Source organism: Sesamum indicum, linkage group LG2 (assembly GCF_026168435.1).
Source record: "Sesamum indicum cultivar Baizhima isolate 11 linkage group LG2, ASM2616843v1, whole genome shotgun sequence".
Taxonomy (NCBI): Eukaryota; Viridiplantae; Streptophyta; class Magnoliopsida; order Lamiales; family Pedaliaceae; genus Sesamum; species Sesamum indicum.
Window position 1 is genome coordinate 17,206,754 of NC_142658.1, and position 19,837 is coordinate 17,226,590.

Genomic DNA, 19,837 nt, shown 5'->3' on the forward strand with positions numbered 1-19,837 from the left:
ATGAGCTCCCATTTAAAATGGTCGAGAATCCCGGATTTAGACATTTCATGCATGTAGCTTGTCCAATGTTTGCTATTCCATAAAAAAGGACAATAACAAAAGAAAATTTTCGTATGTATGTAAATGAAAGAGCAAAATTGAAATTATTTATTAAAAATCATGCTCAAAGGGCTTGATTGATTTTCAAAGCCACAGTTGATTTTTTGTCACCGAGAGGCTAATCGGGTGGCATATATTTTGGTTAAGAAAGCTACGGGTTCGAATATGAAACTTTTACCTATGATACATGCTTTGAATTTTTTTAAAAATATTTTACATTCGAATATGTATTGTAATTTTGTACGTAAAGTCACCCACAAACATATACTAGAACTTATTATTCTACAAATACTTTCTTAAACATTCAAATATTTCAAAAAAAAAAAAAAGAAAATCCTCCTTTTGGACTTAAATATTTATATAAGAATCAAATTTACTAAATAATCAAAACATCATCCTCACTTAAAATGATTGAAAGTTCATAACTTGAAAACCAAAACACTAGAACGTGAATCCACATTGTTATTATGAGGATAAAACGTGCAACGGCACAAACGCGTTCTCATCAATCAAGGAGAAAGATAAGAGATTAGTTTAGTAATCGTGTTCTTGGGAGTCGGGAGCAATAAACAAGCAGGACCCACCCTAGAAGTTCGAACCGCGTGTCGGGCTGTAAGAAAAAAATTTATAAAATTATCATTTTCTCATTTGGTGTTGCATATTCTACGGCCCCGTCAACGCCATTCCTCTGCCGTCGGCTTCTTAAGTTCTAAGCCCTTTTCAAGTTTGAACTCAGTATCCATATTTCTCATTCGATTTTTCTCATATATTTCTTGAAACAGCAGCTGCCATGTCGGTGAGTAGATGCATCGACTTCGTTTTGCTGGTCTTTATGTCTTTGTTTTTTGATTGCTTGCTTGTCTTCGTGGTATGAAATATTGGGGTTTTTTGATTTTGTGTTACTGATTGCTGTGTAGTGTACTTCGATTTGATTGGTGTAGAATCTGTTGATCTGTTTGAGGTTTTTGCTTGGGTTTGGTGGAGTGTCTTATGCATTTGGAAATTGTGGAATTTTATATACCTGAGTCAGGTGTTCTGTGAATGTAAATTTATTTATTTGTCTCCTGAAGTAAATTGAAGTGATTGACGGCGAGGTATATGCGAGTGCAATTTGGATCCACTCATACAGACTAACACCGATATAGATTTGCAGGATCTGGGTGTGTTTAGTGAATGTGTGATAGTCTTTTTTGGTCTGGATTACTCGAATCACTGAAATATGCTATTGTCATATTGCTTTCCTTTTGACCAAGGGGGGCTAATGCATTAAATCTGGGGTTCATATAGAGCAAAAGAAAGTCAGAATTAAGGAAGCGGTGGCTAGGAAAACCACTCTAGTATATTTATGTCTACCACCTCCGTTCATTACCTCAAGTGAAGCAGAAATCCCGCATTCCGCACTTACCTACACTTGATGATATTTGGAATTTATACACGATAAACACATGATTTTTTAATAAAGAAAGCATTATCTCTACAAGATAGTGTAAGCTAAGTTGGTTGGTGTACTATATAGACCTAACATCCTTTGATTTGAAGGTGCTTTTGATTTCAGTGAGTCCCATGGATGTAAATCTTGTTGTGTTCATATCATGATTTTTAAGTGATCAACAAAAGAGCATTATTTGTTGTGTATAAACTATAAATGCAAATTGCTTTCTATCACAAAGATGTTCTGTAAAGTATTCAACGACATGGAGCTAGCAATAAGATATCTATAAATGGTCACCACCCATATTCTTGTATAAGAATCCATAATAGAACTATTTAAAATTTTCCATTATCCAAGTCAAACCTTAGGTGTGGATTATGGAGAGATTCTTTATAAGTTGGTGGTGGTATCCTATGTTAAAGGTAAGCTGGAGGTTTAATTGCCCTCCATGATTGCTGAACTGTACTACATCCAAATTATTTGATGCCTATGATATGTAACATTTTGGATTCACAAAGCCATTGTCACATGTAATGTTGACACACATCCCTTCTTGTATATTAGTGTCCCTTGTTTGTGTACATTCTTAAACTAGTGAAAGGTATATGTGTTGTGCTGGTCACAAATGCTCTTACAAGCATATTAAGTTTGTATATAGTGTTAAATATAATTTATGAATCATGAAATGTTTTATTTATTGTAACAAAAACTATGAATAAACAACAATAAGATATATTAGTACTGTATTCAAATTCTTAAAGTTATTGAGATTAATATATTTGCACTATTGGAATAATTTCGTGCTTTTGATGTAGTTAATAATAACTTGGTTGAAATTACTTCTATGATCAAGAGATTTACTTACTCATGTATATCTATGCTTATTTTATTTTTTAATTTTTCATTTTATTTAGTTCTTCTCGATTCTTAGTGCATATAATTATATGTACAAATATATCCAGACATAGAAAACGTACTAGATATGCACAAATTTTTTCTGGCATTTGCGCTTTCTTTTTAGAATAATATTTTTTCTTGAATCTACTCGTCAATTTCTTCTAGTAGGTAATTTTTTCATTAAAAAGTTCTATGTACTACGAGATTGACAATTTTAAATTTATACTTGTAGTTTGAAGAGCATTGTATGCGTGTAAAACTTTTGTTATGTTTTTCATATTTTGACAAAATGTTTGGTTCTTACAATCATTCTTAACTTAGCTAGACTCTATTATTATATTCCTTATATTGATCTTAATTCATGAATAATTAAACTTTTATCTTTCACTTTTGAACTTGCGTTGTTTGTAACAAAAGGCAGTTGTTATATTGATAATACTTCTACAGTTCTACTGCAAATGTGTTGTTATTATGGTTTCTTTGTTGCATGAATGACTCAAATAATATATAGAAAAGAAATTCTGCTTTTGTACTACCAAAAAAAAAAAAAAAAAAAAAAAGAATAGAACAAAATTGGTATTCGAGCTAATTAGTTTATAAGTCTAACTTAAAGTTTTCCTTAAACTAAGTTTTTCCATAAATTATCTTAACGAATCATATTATAGGTTGCAGTTCATGCGCACTCTATGTGAAAAAAGTTATAAACAGATTAATTTTTTAATGCTATCATTTTTTACTTATCTAAGTATATTTATTTAAAGTAATATGAGTATTACTTTTAATAAGTCTGATTTAAAATCTTAAAAATAATTTTATTATCAGTTTTACGCCTTACAGTCCATTACTTAACCAAGTTTAACTTATTTTTGACTAAATTCAAGTCATATGAACGTAATTATATTCTTTATATTTTTGTCCTCTCTAGAAGTTAAGAAACATGAAAGAGATCAAGCTTATATGCTTTGTAGCACTACACATATATGTATATAAAGATATAGTGATGTCTAGCATATATAATATACAAATATAAATGTATGTTAGGTATATGCATTTCTCAAAACAAAATGATGTCAAGGCATATATAAAAATTGAAATAGAAAACCAATTAGAAATTTAGTAATTCTAGAAATGACTTTATGTAGTCCAATGAATATCATAAAATCAAATAATATGAAATTTAAGAATATCAAACTTTCATACTAATACAAATTATTATCTTAAAATATTATCAAAGTCAAGATTTAAGTTAGTTATAAGATTAATTTAGGCAAATACCAACAAAAGTATACTATCAGAGCAAACTTAGTCTAATAAAAAGTAGATATCGCTATTTACCTAATGATGTCTACCTATTTTGATGTTTTAGATCAAAACAGTCAAGGTCAGCAATCTCTCTTTGGGGGCATCCGAGCGTGACATCAAAGAGTTCTTCTCTTTTTCTGGTGATATCGAATATGTTGAGATGCGAAGGTTACTTTAATCGGTTTGGTGTTTCCTTCTCTTTGAGTATACGCATGCTCATACTGACTATAAATTTCCTATGCTTATGCAGTGATACTGAGAGGTGTCAACTTGCATTTGTTACCTTCAAGGATGCACAGGGAGCAGAGACAGCAGTTCTTCTTTCGGTGATTTTCTCTCTCTTATGATTCCTTAATTCTACTTCACCTGTGTTCTTTTCGGATGGTTGCATTTTGCTTTTCTCGTCATCCTTGTCAAATTTGTATTTCTTCTAATGATATGACTCCTACAACTTTTGTCTAATATATTTTTGTGAAGGTTTGTCTTTTCGATTCATTTTGTTTATGTTATCTTGCTTTCTATTGTCATAATTCTCAAAATTAATATTATGATTTTCTTGCTTCTGCTTGGTATCTTTAATTTCATTTGAAGGAAGGGATAGGCGGATATCTCAGTAATGTGGAAACACTGTTTTATTTGTTCCTGAAACTAGAGTTTGTTCACATTATGATGATTGTATCGTGAATCCTTCTTGGAAAAAGAACCGTAAGAAATGGGGAAATAAAATTACTATTTTGATATGAAGAATAGTACATTCTGGGTGAGCTAAAGATAAACTCCTGTGACGCGATACCCAAAGTCTTAAATGACCATAAATTTAACTGTTGTTATCTTGCTCTTGAATCAACGCCTTCGAAATGCATATGATGTGTTACAAAAGCTTCATACCAGAAAATAAGAAGTCAGTAAAATTATTTTCTAGGACAAATCACTGTTTATCAATATTTAACTTAATTTTATAATTGGGACAAGGGATAAATTAATCTTGGGCAATATGTCTTTTGGTTGAAGCTCAACTTTTGTAGTGTAAGTAGGAATTAAGATTATCTTCAAGGTATAGGAATTGGTAAGTGATAATGATGATCTATGTGCTACTTGTTCAAGCATGTATTAAGTCATTAGTTATGACTTCAAGTTGTGCTCAGAGATATTTTAGAGATAATTCATTATCATGGACTCCGGATTGAAAAGGTAGTAACCAAGGATAGTTATTTCAATCTTTTTTTTACCTGCCACCCCCCCCCAAAAAAAAAAAAAAAAAAAACTTTCGCATAAATGTTCAAAACAAGTGAGCCCACAGTACCGCTTTCCTTATTGTGAACTGATTTGAAGTTGGGTGACCTAGAGTACTAGAAACCGTGCACAATATCATCATCTATGACCAACTTAAGTTAGATAAAAGTGCCATGAGGGCAATCAATAGAGTTGCATATATGCCTCTGTGAACTGTATTACATTTGCCTTTTAGAGAATCATGACAACCATTTTGAGGTCCTTCTCTTGTTATTTGTGTATGGAAAATTTAAATCTATTAACTGACAAATAATTTCCAATAACCTTGTATCATTGACCCATAAGTTATGTTCCATTTCTTTGCTAATGGTTCACAAATTAACTCAATGACTTAATACCTGGAATGTTAGTTCAATCTTGAATGTCACCTTACCTTTGTTGCTTTGCAATCTTATTTTCGAAAGTGTTTCTCCTATATTCATGAAAAATTAATGATTTTAATGTCTAAGGATGAACTTCTTTCCATCTCCTATGAGGTATTTTCTATGTTTCTATAGGTTGCTATTAACACATCTTTGAAAAACGCAATTTTGTTTTACAAATATCTTGAACATAGCTAGCATGCAATTCTAATTTATTAGACTTTTTCATATCAATTTTAGGGTGCAACCATTGTGGACATGACCGTGGATATTGCTCTGGACCCAGATTACAAGCTCCCTCCAGCTGCCTCTGCACCACTCTTGGTAATATATTCTTAAATATTATGCTTTCCAATTAATTATAATGCATTTTCTTACCTGATGCTGCCCAACACTTAGCAGCCTTCAGAGGGAAAAACTGGAGGGGGTGCTGAATCTGCTTTCCAGAAGGCGGAGGATGTTGTGAGCAGCATGCTTGCAAAGGGTTTTATCTTAGGTAAAGATGCTGTCAACAAGGCGAAGTCTTTTGATGAGAAGCATCAATTAACTTCCACAGCAAGTGCTAAAGTTGCGTCATTTGATAAAAAAATTGGACTGACTGAGAAGATATCTATTGGTACTTCCATAGTGAACGATAAAGTGCGTGAAGTAGATGAGAAACTCCATGTTTCTGAGAAAGCAAAATCAGCATTTGCTGCTGCCGAGCAAACAGTTAGTAATGCTGGATCCGCCATTATGAAGAACAGATATATCCTCACTGGTACGACATGGGTAACGGGTGCTTTTAGCAAAGTCACTAAGGCAGCCGGGGAAGTCGGCCAAAAGACAAAGGAAAAAGTTGGAATGGTTGAGGATGAGCAGAGAAGAAAAATGGTGGATGACTTTGCTCAAGTTCATCTATCTGAGTCTCCTAAATCACCTGATTCTAGAGAACAGCATTCATCCAAGCCTGCTTCAGTACCTGGTTTAATTCTCTGATTTCTTTGCCTCAGTAAACATTTTCATGGTGCTCGGGTCCTGCAGTCCTTTATACTAATTCACCAAATCACTGGATGTGGTGAGTCTGGAAAAATGCATTTTATTATGTGTTTAAGATGACTTTGTTCAGTGTCTTGTTTGTAGCTCTAGAAATATACATCAAGTCACAACTCAAATCCATAATAGATTGCTGGTCTTGAATCTTGAATTGACTCGAGTAATTAGCCTTCTCCCATGTAGTTACGATGGGCAATACACTCGGGCTCACTTGAAACATGTCATGATTGCTTATATTCCTTTTGGATTGATATCTCTGTGGCATTTTATCATCTTAATCTTGTCTCTTACTGCGAAGGTTCATTTTGGCTGAGGTGATGAGAACATTATTTGAAGCCGGTATTGACTTGAAGGTCCTTTAATGATCGATATGAAATACAGTGTTTATCATAAAATGTGGAAAAGAAAAGTGTGGAAATGAACAAATTTTAGTAGAATCGTCTCTCGAGAGGCCCCGCAACAGTTTATGCTCACAATTTCTTATGGGAGATTTTGTGTTCGAACCTAACTGTGTACGATTATCTATATTTCTATCTTATAGAAGTATGAATAGTTTTGAATATTTTAAATTTCTTAATTTTTGTGTAACGTGATGTGAATAGTGGTTAGATCATTTAGGAACTATAAGACCCTTTGATCTTGTTTAGAATACAACCACCTTCTGATTTTATTAGATACCATGAAGGTCAAAACTGGAATATAGTCAAATTTTGAGGGTTTGTTTTTTCTTTTGGAATTTTAATTATATAGAGCTTATAAGATATTTTAAGAGAAATTAGGTAAGTTAATTTATTTTTAAAGATGTTATAAGATTTAAAATATCTTATTTTAGGATCTTATAAACTCTTTTGAAAAAAAATCGTCAATAATTTTAAAAAACATATAAACTTTTAAACATCTTATAAGATATTTATATACTTCGATAAAAATTCTCAAAATTTGTAACACACAGCTCATTCCAAATATTAATGCATTACTTTTTCGCTCTTTTATATAAATGTCGAAGAAGAAAAATTATGATATACTTGAACACATTCGATATTTTGTTTATAATTTAATTTTAAAAAAAAAAAGAAATGCATCAAATATTAAACATAACACGATTTGTTAATTTGATATTATATTTGTAGTAAAAAAGATATATTTCAAATTATTCATCTTGATTTGAATTGAACGTACATATAATTATTTAACGTGGCACAATTTGATTGACTTGAATGCACGACAACACAGCATGATTTGATTGGCCAGAACATGGTCATCAATTTGATCACAAGATATATACTACTGTACCAACTAAATTAACTATTTACACCTTGAAATTAATTTAAAAAATCTTTATAATTAAGAATTAATATAACCCTTATCATCATTTTCATTGGTATATAGTTAATTTAATTACAAATTCATTTATATTTATTTTCCATAATATTAATTTTAATTTGTTTTTTAAATATTGTTTCATATTTATGGGGCCACATAATTAATTAACAAGTTAATGACAAATGAGGCATTGTTACATTAATTGAGACGTAGAGAGGTGTGTGATGGACAGCTAATATCTTCAAATATAAATGCACACACTCACTTTTCCACTCTATCTATAACCAAAAGAGTTAAGAGGTGGCGAATTCCAACCGCGGCACGAGGCGTGCTCTGTAACGGTCCTATTCCAGCTGTTTCCCATTCACAATACCCCACCACCCAATAATAATAATAATTAGGATTAATTACATATTAATCCCTTAATCTATACCATATTTATACAATCTATCCCTAATTTTTAAATAATTACACATACCCCTAAAAATATCAACATCATTACAAAACTAATTACAAAACTAATGTACCTCCTATTAGTCAAGAAAGTAACATATCAATTCATTAATTTGAGTAGAGCTCAATATTCAAATTTGTATTTGAATTCATTTTTATTATTAGCTTAATTTAACTCATAAATATAATTCAAATAATTTTAATATATTTATTATTTTTATACTAATGGAATCGAACTCTAAGCTCCAAAGTTTATTTAAAAGATTTTTTATGTTCAAGTTTAACTTGTTGAGTTTACAAAGTCGAGATCAAATGAATTTTTATCGATCAATTTCAATTAAATATGATTTGTTTACCATCACATTCTTATCATAAACATTGACCCAAATTGATTAGCATTTTTTTTTATTTAAATCAGACTCGATCGAACTAAATCAATTAATCTTCCTGATCACAAGATAAATATATAATAGTTATTATATAATTAGCTTAGATTTTATCAAATTCCATCTGAATTAAACCCCTCCATATCCACGTCACCATATATATATATTTTGTATAAGAAATGTATGCAAACGAATATTACACGTGTAGATTGCTAATAGTTGAAATTTTCCATCAATTTCATCAGAATTTTTTTTAACAAAAATAACAATTAAAAAAGAAAAGAGCAAATCCCACCGACGGAATTTTTCGCAAAAAATCTGTGGGGAAAAAAGGTGCGCTTATAATCACAGATTAAATACAGATGGAGTTGTGAAGAAATTAAGTAGGAAAAAATTTAAAAGTATTAATGAAAGAGAGAGAGAGAGAGTGAGTGAGCAGAAAATGGGGCTAAAACCGGGGGATTTTGCGGTGGAGCCGGCGGTGTTTGGCCGCCGAGTTCTTCAAGCTCCGTAGCGCCAGCACGTCGCCTTTTCTTATCTCCATTATGCCCTTCAGTTCTGAAATATTGTCTTCTGATTCTGGAAAAAGGAGAAAAAACAAAACCCTAAAACTCTCTGGTTTTTTTGATATAATAAAAGTGTCTTCATTTGAGAGATGAAAGGGGGAAATTCCAAGGAAATTGAGTTGTTCACCTGCGCGATTGGGGAAAGTCTTCAAGGTATTGAACTCAGCTAAATCTGAACCCCACCACAAATAAACCAAAAAAACGCAGAAACCAAATAGGCTTAAAACGTTGAAATTTTCATCGAGAAAAATCGTATAAAAAGTGAAGGAAAAAGGTACCATTGGGAGAAGGGTCGTGGGAGGAGAGGTAGAGAATGAGGAAGCAGAGGAGAGTGAGCATTGGGATGATGTGAATGTAGGTGTGGGGCGGCTTCAGTCTCATCATCTTCTTCAGCTCTTCCTCTTCTACCTTGCAGTACTCTTCTCCATTAATGGTGGAGAGATGTGAAGAAGAAGAAGAAGAAGAAGAAGAAGAAGAGGGGAATTGCTTCTGGGTTTGCCGCTCATCTTGTACCAGCTTTGACGATGGTGAGCCCAGCGACTGCCTCTGCATGTTCGAGAGAGAGAGAGAGAGAGAGAGAGAGAGAGAGGGGTTTGGTTTTTGATAGCTGTTGTTGTTGTTTCTCTTTCTCGTTGCTGTTATGAATTGACCACTGATTCACAACACTTGTTATTACTCACTCTTTGTTCACTCATTTACTCAAACCTCTACCCCTATTCCCTTTTTTTCTCATCTCAAAATTTAAATTATTCTATATTCTATATTAATGGATATATAATAAAATTTGAAATAATTATAAATATTTTTTATTATTTAAAAAATTATTTATACTCTAATATTTTTGATAAAATTCTTTAATTCTTAGATGCGGGCTTAAAATTGTCAATCTTTACTTTTATTGTATTTTTTTCAATTGAAATTATAAAAGTATTGGACGAATTGGATGAAAATTTTCAAGAAATTATAAAAAAAAATTTCCCACATAAGCTCCATTTACTTTGATGTATATGCCTGGATATAAAAGAATAATTATAGGTTAATATAATGTTTACTTTAATGTATAGAATCCGGTATAAATCAATTCTCTGTATTAATCACTGTTCCATTTACATAACTCGTCCAGCGTAGAGAGATGGAATGAGTAATACTAACAACCACCGCCACAACCAACCAGGTAAGCGTGTCATTTCTCAATTTTGCCCATAATATTTATGTCTTTAATACATGTCAAAGGGTTTAATAGTAATTTCTCCACTGAATCCAAGTATAAAAAATCAAAGTAAATACATGAGTAAATTTTATCTTGATGGAATAATACATTTAATAAAACAACTTATGATTAATTCAAGAATTTTTTTATCATTCATTTAATTAAAGATAAATATGGAATAACTCAGCTGATCGGATATTCAAAGTAAACGAAGCCTTAGTTCATAAATTTTTTTTTTAAAAAAATAGTAACATTATAGTTTATACTCCACGAATGTATTTCGATCAAATTTTCCATAATAGATGAAAACCTTAAAGAAATTAACGGAATGGGTTAATTATTGGACATCCTTAAATCAATGGTATTGATGAATTCCCAAACAATGAAGTATTTATAATTATACTATATTTCAGGAAAGCTTGCTGCAATTTATCGTAATTAATAAATATTTTTATAAAGAATTTATGATGCCAAAGACATGCTTAGGATATTACAATAAAAAATAGGAATAATTACATTCTCCTTCCCTGAAGTTTGGTGTAATTACATGTAAATTCTCTGTAGTTTGGGAAATTACATATAAAAACTCTTGAAGTTTGCTTCTACCTAACAAATAGGTTCCTCTATTAGTTAAAATTTATCAAATTTGTTAATATTAACAAAAAGTTAGAAAGAAAACTTTATTACAGGTCAAATAAATTAGCTTATGATCAAATTAACCTCATACGGCTCCATGAGTTAATACATATTGAGGAGATATATTTTCACCATTATGGGAGTAGTTTAATCGAAAAAAAATATTTGACATATAATAAATCAATCGAGGATAAATATCAATTTTCATTCAATTTTTTTTATTAATATAACCAAATTTAGTAAATTTTAACTAATATACGGACCTTTTTATTAGACGGAAGCAAACCTCAAGGATGCTAGATGTAATTTTTCAAACCACAAGAGATTTATGTATAACTACATCAAATTTCAAGAAAGAGAAGTGTAATTATCCCTAAAAAAAATAAAATCACCAAAATATTTTTATATTTTTACTCTATACTTTTCTTTGTTCCGTGATTTGAGGCTTGGACTTGGCAATAGTATATAAGTTTTTATAAAGGTAGAGTAAGTAGGAAGCAAGTATTTGGGCCCTCTTTAGCTTAAGGTCGAAGCTAAGTTAGAATCTTTTGGATTGATTGCGCAATTCAGTGGAGGAAGATTAAAAGAGTTCTACTCATTGGATGATGATCCTCGCTCAAGCTGCACAGTGGATTGAGTCGGTTCAAAATCGATATGAATCAATTTGAAAAATTTTGGCTCAAGATCGATTTATTTTTTTATTGGTTCAATTCGATTTTAAATTGGGTTTGTCCAGCTCGATCCACTATGCATCTTGAATTCTCGTCATGATGAAATAGAATGAGTGGATGACCATGAAATGTTAGACGAACCAAAAATTCTTGCTTAAATTTAAATTAATCAATTATATACAAAATATGATATTTTTGTCATATAGTTGATTTCTCTATTAAATTATATATTAAGTGTATTATACTTATCATATAATTAGAACAAATAATCAGATTGAATTAAAATTTCCAAGATATTACAATGTAATATTAACTCAATCTTTTACATAACGGCAAATTATATCGAGCTCTCTTTAGATTTGATATAACTATAAATACAATTTCTGTTATTCGAGAAAATTACCAATACCTCCTAGTACTAATGGTCGTCCGAGACCTAATTCATCCGTTAGTCCTTGTTCGGTTTTTATCAATTTTTATGATGGATTGGCTAAAATATTATTATAAACTATAAATTATAATTTTACTTTTAGAAAGTTTTTAAATTTTTATTGACTACGTGGACACTTTTTTTATATATAATTTTTCAAAATTTTTCATTCGCCGTCTCCAGAACCTTTATATGTTCTCAATTTTTATCAAAAAAAAAAAAATACAGTAAATGAAAAAGTGAGAATCCAGAGCACTATGTAAGGATTACATATTATCATCAAATATTATTAATATTTATAATATTTCAAATAACGAGAAAATATTTATAATCATTTCAATCCTCATGCATCCAAATATATACATATATATATATATCAAGTTTAAAAAAAGCTCGTTGCAAATTATTCTTTATATAATTAACTATTCACCTACCCTAACAACTTTTTATTAACATAATAAATAGTGGACTAAATAAATGCATTTTATCCTTATAAAAATACAGATACATTACGATCCCTAATTTATTTTTCATTTTTAATTCACTGTCTCCCATTTCAGGAAATCCTATTACTTTTCCTTTTTGTAAAAAGAAAGAATTATTTATTAATTAATATATTATTTTAAAAAAAGAAATGTTGAATTTAAATTCATAATAATTGCATCTCGAAATAAAATTAGAACATGAGTGAGGAGACGAGAGAAAGGGTAGTTTGCAGGAAGACGATCTAAAACTTTGGTTAACACACACATATATACATATGCATGTATGTATAGATACATTTTTATATATTCAAAATTATTACATCAATAAAATATGACTATTTATATTTTTTATCAATTTTTTTAATATACTGGTGTAAAGGACGTTTTTTTGATTGTTTGATCCCTTGTGATGATGTCTGTTTGTTAAGTGCTTCTTTGTTGAACAAATATAGGTTTTCTTTGAAGTTGCCTCGGTGATAAGGGAAGGGGATGCGCCGCAGAAGCACGAAAAAGGGGAGAATGAGAAAGCAATAATCGTATTTAAAATTTCAATTCCACCAGGGGGTGTACTGTTAGTGGTTCTCGAGAGTTCAATATAATGTGAGGATTATAATAAAAACATATGTCCACACATATACGGCTATATATAATATAAATGAATAGAAGGAAGCACGTAAGGTAAATAGCTATTACCTCTTTTGTTTTGTTTCAATCGACAAAGGCTATATCTGATTTGTTTACCTAAGACTCCAAAATAGAAGTCATCTAGAAATGATTTACATCACACTGAGGGAAGAGCGATTTTGATCTCCTCATTAGAGAAAATCAAAATCTATTTGGAAGAAGATGGTAGAAAAGAATTACACTATGAGTTAGAGTATTCTCTTTATTATAATTTTATACGACTCTACACTTGATCCGAGATCAAAGAGAGTAAGGGAACAAATGAGATAGAGATGGAGATAGGGACAACTGATTTTTTGGCTTGTAGAGTTAGAGTTGTCTTATGAGTTATGGTGTATATGATCATATATATATATATATATATATCGCTTGTATGGGAGAATGAAAGTGTGTCTAGATAAATTGCAATCAAGCCCACAAGGCAAGCTCCCTTCTACATGGTATGATTGAATCATACTATATAGATGAGGACCGTATATGATAGAGTTGCACTTTCAATCATTTCAAGTTTCAAAGTGGACTCCTCCCTTCCTTTCTTGGAAGTCAACCTTTTAGCCGATGGGTTCTAATTTAGTGGACCGAGCTTCCTTTTAAATAAATTAAAATAAATCCAAAATATTCAATGAATTAAATTAAAATAAATTCAATAAAATCCAAACTAGATTAGGCCTATTGTCATTTAATCCAATCAAAGACAAGCCCAAATATCCCTAATTAATAAATGTAATTTATCAATTAAGACAAGCACAATTAAATTAATTTAATCTTGAGTTATCCATCCAATGGATCATTCCATGTATAAATAATCTAATTATTTACATCTTCTAGAATTAATTCCAAATTAATTCATTGTCATTTTCGATGATTTGTATGTGACTCTTTAGGTTAATTTTCAACTGGATTTAGACTAGTGTCCAACACGACTGATCGCAATCAACTATTAATCAGGAGAGTCCGCTACTATGAGTAACAGTCTAGCAACGGTTCATGCCACCAAAAACTAGGTGAATATCTGTGTGAACATTTAGGCTCCCAATTTTCATATGAATACGGTCCATCTGTCTACCATCTTCTGGCCTTAGTTTAGGATATAAAATTAAGTATCGGTTCTCAATATGGACTACACATCTATGCTTTAATATTTAAAACCACACTTTGCTCCGTTGCTCGACATAGAAAATTATTTTTTATTTGACCAACCACTATGTTCCAAAGGTTACAGAAAGAAGTTTTAGCCCTCTGTGAGCATAAATGCTATGGATTCAATCTAATTTGATTAAAATAACAACAGCTCGACAACTTGTGACCACTTCCTATGGACATTTGCCCTTATCACATGACTACTTCTGTTAACTCTTAAAGGCAGAGACTAAAAATACCATTTTTTTTGTTTTTTTTTGGTCTTTTAGAGGATTAACGCCACCACACCCCAAAGTGGTATTAAAATGCCACCAGACAGGTTTTATGGAACCTAAAGAACTTTCAGCCCTCTCAAATCCATACAATTTTAGATTGTATACATATGGATATGGGGGGGGGGGGGTGTAATGACATCATTGCTGTCTTTTAACTAAACATAAAGTTCTGTCTTTGTATGGTCTATGAAACTGCAGCTTAGTGTGTTCTATGATTCTTATTCTACAACTATCAATCAGATAGCAATACAAAAATATCACGTTCCAATCGAACACAGGTCCTTGAAGGTATGACATCACATCGTCCAACCTTCCTTGGAGTCTGACTCCTGTTCATAGGATTTCTAGTTACATTTAACTTACAGATATTCAGTTTACAATAATGACTTACACCTCAATAAGAACAGATCCTATCAGCAAACTGGGAAAGACTAGTTACTTGGGCATGTAAACAATTTTCACTACTGCAATTACCAACATATATGCTCATCTCTTTTAATCCTCCAAGAACAATACTTTATTCTCCACTTCTCTTCTGTAAAATACATAAATCATAAACTTCGTAATTCGGCGCCTATTGATCCTTCTTTATCCTCAAAGTGGAAGAAGGGGAAGTGGGAGAAGAGGATCGGTGATCTTGGTTAGAAGATCTAACTATGAACAGAAGTGTCTCGACCAGCATGGCACCAACCAAACCAAGGATGCCTCCAGCAGCGCTCTAATATTAAAGACCAGCAATATACCATCAAATTAGCTTATAGTGTAGACTATACATAATTAGAGTAAAGTACATGGGTGGGGATCTTCTTCTGCAGCTTCTAAGTTTGTGAATATAAAGAAAAATATGGTTGTTTTGCAGAAGTTACCATAGCAGGACTGTGGCTAAACAAGGCTCTGAATGCTGCATATCCAAGTAAGTACCCAGTGAACATTGTAACCACGACATGTAATCCTGTAAACAATAAAGATACTCTTGATCTCAAGTCATGTTCATAACAATATACCCGACAGAAATAAGACGGAATGCATTGAAGGAGAATTGACAAGAAAATGGCAACGGATAACCTTTAGGTTATCCAAAATGGATCAAACCAGGGCATAGACAAAGAAACGCTGAGTTTGTTGGGTTTAAACAGGTACCTATTCCGAAACGAATAATGCAATAGAAAAGCAAATATCAAGCATTAAGAATAATGATAACTTAAAAATAAGGATTAATTACACCTAGATCCCTCTAACATAGCGAAATTACATTTTATCCCCTTGAATTTTAAAAACTGACCTCTTCTGAAAATGATAGTGAAATTATACTTTATCCCCTTGAATTTTAAAAATTTAACCTAGACCTTTCTAAAAATGCTCTACTTACAATAGCACCTTGCCACGAGGTTTTGAAGGAAAATTGCTAATGTCAATAAAACTTAAATGAACTTCCAATTTTTCCTTCACCCAAGGATTCGTATCTTTTACTGATCAGATGGTTATGCTTTCAAACCTGCAGGAACATAAATGTAAATGTCTAAGGGGATAAAAATAACAAAATACTACTTTGAATTACACCAACTAGAGATGAAAATAAGTCAGTTTTGGTAGAGTTTTGGTCTTTGTGTGCTCAAATATACGAGAGAAAGGTTATAACCATTCTTGCATCTATTGCATAAAAATGTCTCAGTTAAACATTTCTAGTTCTAGTATTGTAGAATAAAAGGTAAAAAGAAAAATGTCTACAGATATAATGTGGAAATAGTAAACACTAATATAATTTTTAAGATCACAACAAACAACAAATCCTAAAAAGCCATTTTAGTGCTGCAATATAAGTTATTTAGAATAAACCTAACATACAAATTTCACAGTAAGTCACTAACACTAACCTTATGTGATTGTTTCTGTAGTATGTACAAACAGTGTAATAACTATTGCAGACAAATTTATTGATAGCCTCAATAATTCTTATATAGAAAAAAGTTAAAATATGTATTTTTATATTATAAAACAAGTTCTATCATAGATATCACATATACATCCATTATTTCCAGATCACAACACACCTCTATAAGTAAGAATATTACAAACACCCTTATAGAAATATAAACTTTATAAAGAAACTTCTTAGCATTAGATAGGCAAATCACGCCATAATTAGACTTATATTATACGTACAGTTTAAGTGTCTGCACGATGAAACTATGAATATTTAAATTAAAGATATATATATTCTGACCATTCATCTTAAAGTTGTAGATATTTTCCAAAATCAAGTCCTCCAAATATTGTCTCAAAATATTGAAAAAAATCTTAAAAAGGGTCTCTTTAATATGTACACAACAAATTCATGCTCCGAAAACATAAAACATTGTGAGCATATGCTAGAGGCAGAATGATCATTTAATAAATATCTTATTTAATTCTTGTTTCTTAATTTTATGAATCAAGGAATAGTGAGAGTATCACAAGTCCTGTTTAACTTACAAATGCAGAATTTTGAAAGAGGTCTAGGTGCAATTCTCAAATTGAAGAAAGAAAAGTGTAATTATGCTATTCCAATGAGGTCCTCGTGTAGAAATTCCCCTTATGATAGCCAATTGATATCCACACTTGCATCAAAGATTTACCTCTCCATCCTTAATTATTAGAAATTGGCTTTTCAGCTGTTTATATCAGTCATCTCTGCTCTTGTAACTTTAGAAGCTTTTGTGGTTATCTATAATTTTCATTTCCAGTTTTCAATTTCTTAAACAGTATTTATTGTGAAAATATGTTTATCTATACGTATTTTCATTGAAAATATATTGATTTGACACCATAGTTCAATATAAAACACAACTTCATAACTAATTCAAACACATGCTCATTTTACACGAAAGTCTATAAAAGATTGAAAACACATATTTCCATTGGAAACTGAAAACTTTAAATGAAAATACCAACAAACCGGCCAAGTTTCCAAAACTACCTTTCTCGATAGCTTTCCACTGAATCAAACACTCAACCTTTAAACATTGGGAAACATAGACAATTAAACAACACAACATTAAAATCCACCACAGCAAATTTCTTACAGCAAACTTGTAGCTCATCATAACAGAGGGATGCATCATCACCAATCTCTGCGTGTTCTAGTCCACTCAGCTTAAGTTCTACTTACATAAAATCTCCAAATCGATATACATGTTCCATGCAACTGATACCTCAAATTGAACTACAGCAAATCACTAATCCTTTCCTTGTACTGTGAATTAGAAATTATTGCTGTAATTGAGCAAAGTTTATATCGACATTTGGAAGTTTTTAAGAACATAGAAATGACCTACGGTCCTAACTTACATAAAATCTCCGAACGACATACATGTCCCATGCAATTTATACCTCAAATTGACCTACAGCAAATCACTAATCCTAAAATTGTCACTGTAATTGAGCAACATTTCATATAACCATTTGGTAGTTTCCTTTAAGAACAATATAGCAAAAAGGTTTCATTCTGGTATCTAAATTTCAAAAAGTAAGTTCGCAAATACCAGACAAAGTGCATATGAAAAAACATAAAAGTATATGATACAATGCTGAAAAAAAGAATAAACCACACAAAATGCTTACCGAAGCCTAATTGATCCTTGTATGAAGAAAAAGGCTCTTCCACACCCTTTCTAGGAGTAATGTCCTTCACCAACTCTTCATATGCCTTCCTCTCAACAGCTTCCTCTAGCTTTTTTAACCTCAATTTCAACTCCTCACTCTAGCAAACAAACAAGCAAAAAAGAAAATGAAATTCAATTAGAACATATAAACCCAGATGAAGAAAGTCTTTACAACAATTGGAATGTTGAAGACCCAAACTACAACCAGTTGTTCTCTAACAATAATCGAAATCACCTTCTCCCGGGGCTTAGGACTAGTAAAAACAAAAGTAGAACCGGAAAGCAGAGAGGATACATCGGGCCGAGTATCACATTCGGATCCGAACCAGATAGTTTTGAGGGATTTATAGGGCACTGTCGAGTGCATAATAAGTGAGGACGAAAGGTCCCTGAGATCTTCTGGCAGGCGCGAATCTGTGGAGGCCGTGGTGAGGAATGAACGGATGGTATCGGTAATTGATATGATCAGACCGCCACCGGTAACGGTGGCTGGTGCAATGGTTGAGAAATTGCCGGAAACAGTGTCGCCGGTCTCGGAAACCATTTTGGTTATTGAAAAGGTTCTTGCCAGACTGAAAACGGCCTATAGAAATCCAAGGGGCATTAAAACAAACACCTCCTTATCGAATTCAAACTCAATCTCAGACCCATCTACATGGTTCCGCATACGCTCCGTGCTTGCTTTCTTGTCCATAAATTGAGGGTGAAAGTTTCGGCCGGAAAAGGAAAAGATTACACAAGCCCACAAATGGAAGAGGATGGAAGCTCATGGATGGGCTTAGTATTTGTTTTCATCATTGAAAGCAGGCTCGGATTGTGACAAAGTTAAAAATCAATTCCTGGTCCATTATGTGAGAGTAAATGCCTGCCCAATATTCCCAAATCCAGAACAATTAGTTTACATTTTGTTTGAACCAAATTTGATTTAATTTTGGTGACTCCTTCACTTTGAAAATTACATTTTCAAGTATATATTTTTGAACGAGTCTTGAGGGCACATTTGCAGATAAATTAATTCTTCATCCAATTAAATAATGATAATTGTCAAATATTATATTAATTATCAGTTTACTATTTATTTTTTGAATTTACTGAATTAATAATTCTCAAGTGTAAATAATTAGTTTAATTGATTTTTTAAGAGCGATGCCACACTTTAGATCAATTTGGAGCCGTAGTGCCATACTTTCAGCGTGACAAAAATAGTACCATGATAATAGAAAAGTATGCAAGTTAGGTATCGTCGATAACTTTTGGATGGAAATAAGAAAATGAATGCACGTGGCTTTTAAATCAGTTGAATAATCCCAAACCCTGATTTTTAATTTTGTCCAAAGCATCTAAATGACTATACAAGTGTGGAGGTAGTGTTTTTGGTTAAAGAGCTAAAAAAATACTCAAAATTACAAAAAAAAAATAGCTTAACAACTATCTGTTTCGCTCTAGAACTCATTGCCAGTGTTGTTAACTGTTTAGTTGTCCGTAACGGCTACGGTCGATTCACGTGTCTATTTTCA

The 19,837-nt window shown here is 31.7% G+C and overlaps 3 protein-coding genes across 3 annotated transcripts; 1 reads left to right on the forward strand and 2 right to left on the reverse strand.

Annotated features, from left to right (window-relative positions):
* The first annotated feature begins 731 nt into the window (after positions 1 to 731).
* LOC105156000 (binding partner of ACD11 1) lies at positions 732 to 6,698 on the forward strand. The gene is made up of 5 exons (XM_020691909.2): positions 732 to 895; positions 3,795 to 3,898; positions 3,981 to 4,056; positions 5,626 to 5,709; positions 5,785 to 6,698. Exons 1-5 carry the CDS (start codon positions 890 to 892, stop codon positions 6,361 to 6,363), a joined length of 849 nt encoding a protein of 282 aa, XP_020547568.1. The 5' UTR covers positions 732 to 889; the 3' UTR covers positions 6,364 to 6,698.
* Positions 6,699 to 8,791: 2,093 nt separating this feature from the next.
* LOC105156002 (ribosome maturation factor) lies at positions 8,792 to 9,809 on the reverse strand. The gene is made up of 3 exons (XM_011072013.3): positions 9,427 to 9,809; positions 9,276 to 9,320; positions 8,792 to 9,161 (listed from the first exon to the last, which is right to left on the reverse strand). The coding sequence occupies exons 1-3, from the start codon at positions 9,698 to 9,700 to the stop codon at positions 9,031 to 9,033; spliced, it is 450 nt and encodes a 149-aa protein (XP_011070315.2). The 5' UTR covers positions 9,701 to 9,809; the 3' UTR covers positions 8,792 to 9,030.
* Positions 9,810 to 14,918: 5,109 nt separating this feature from the next.
* Positions 14,919 to 19,050, reverse strand: LOC105156003 (ER-based factor for assembly of V-ATPase). Its single transcript, XM_011072014.3, has 4 exons — positions 18,556 to 19,050; positions 18,280 to 18,418; positions 15,546 to 15,631; positions 14,919 to 15,397 (listed from the first exon to the last, which is right to left on the reverse strand). The coding sequence occupies exons 1-4, from the start codon at positions 18,862 to 18,864 to the stop codon at positions 15,254 to 15,256; spliced, it is 678 nt and encodes a 225-aa protein (XP_011070316.1). The 5' UTR covers positions 18,865 to 19,050; the 3' UTR covers positions 14,919 to 15,253.
* Between the last annotated feature and the right edge of the window lie 787 nt (positions 19,051 to 19,837).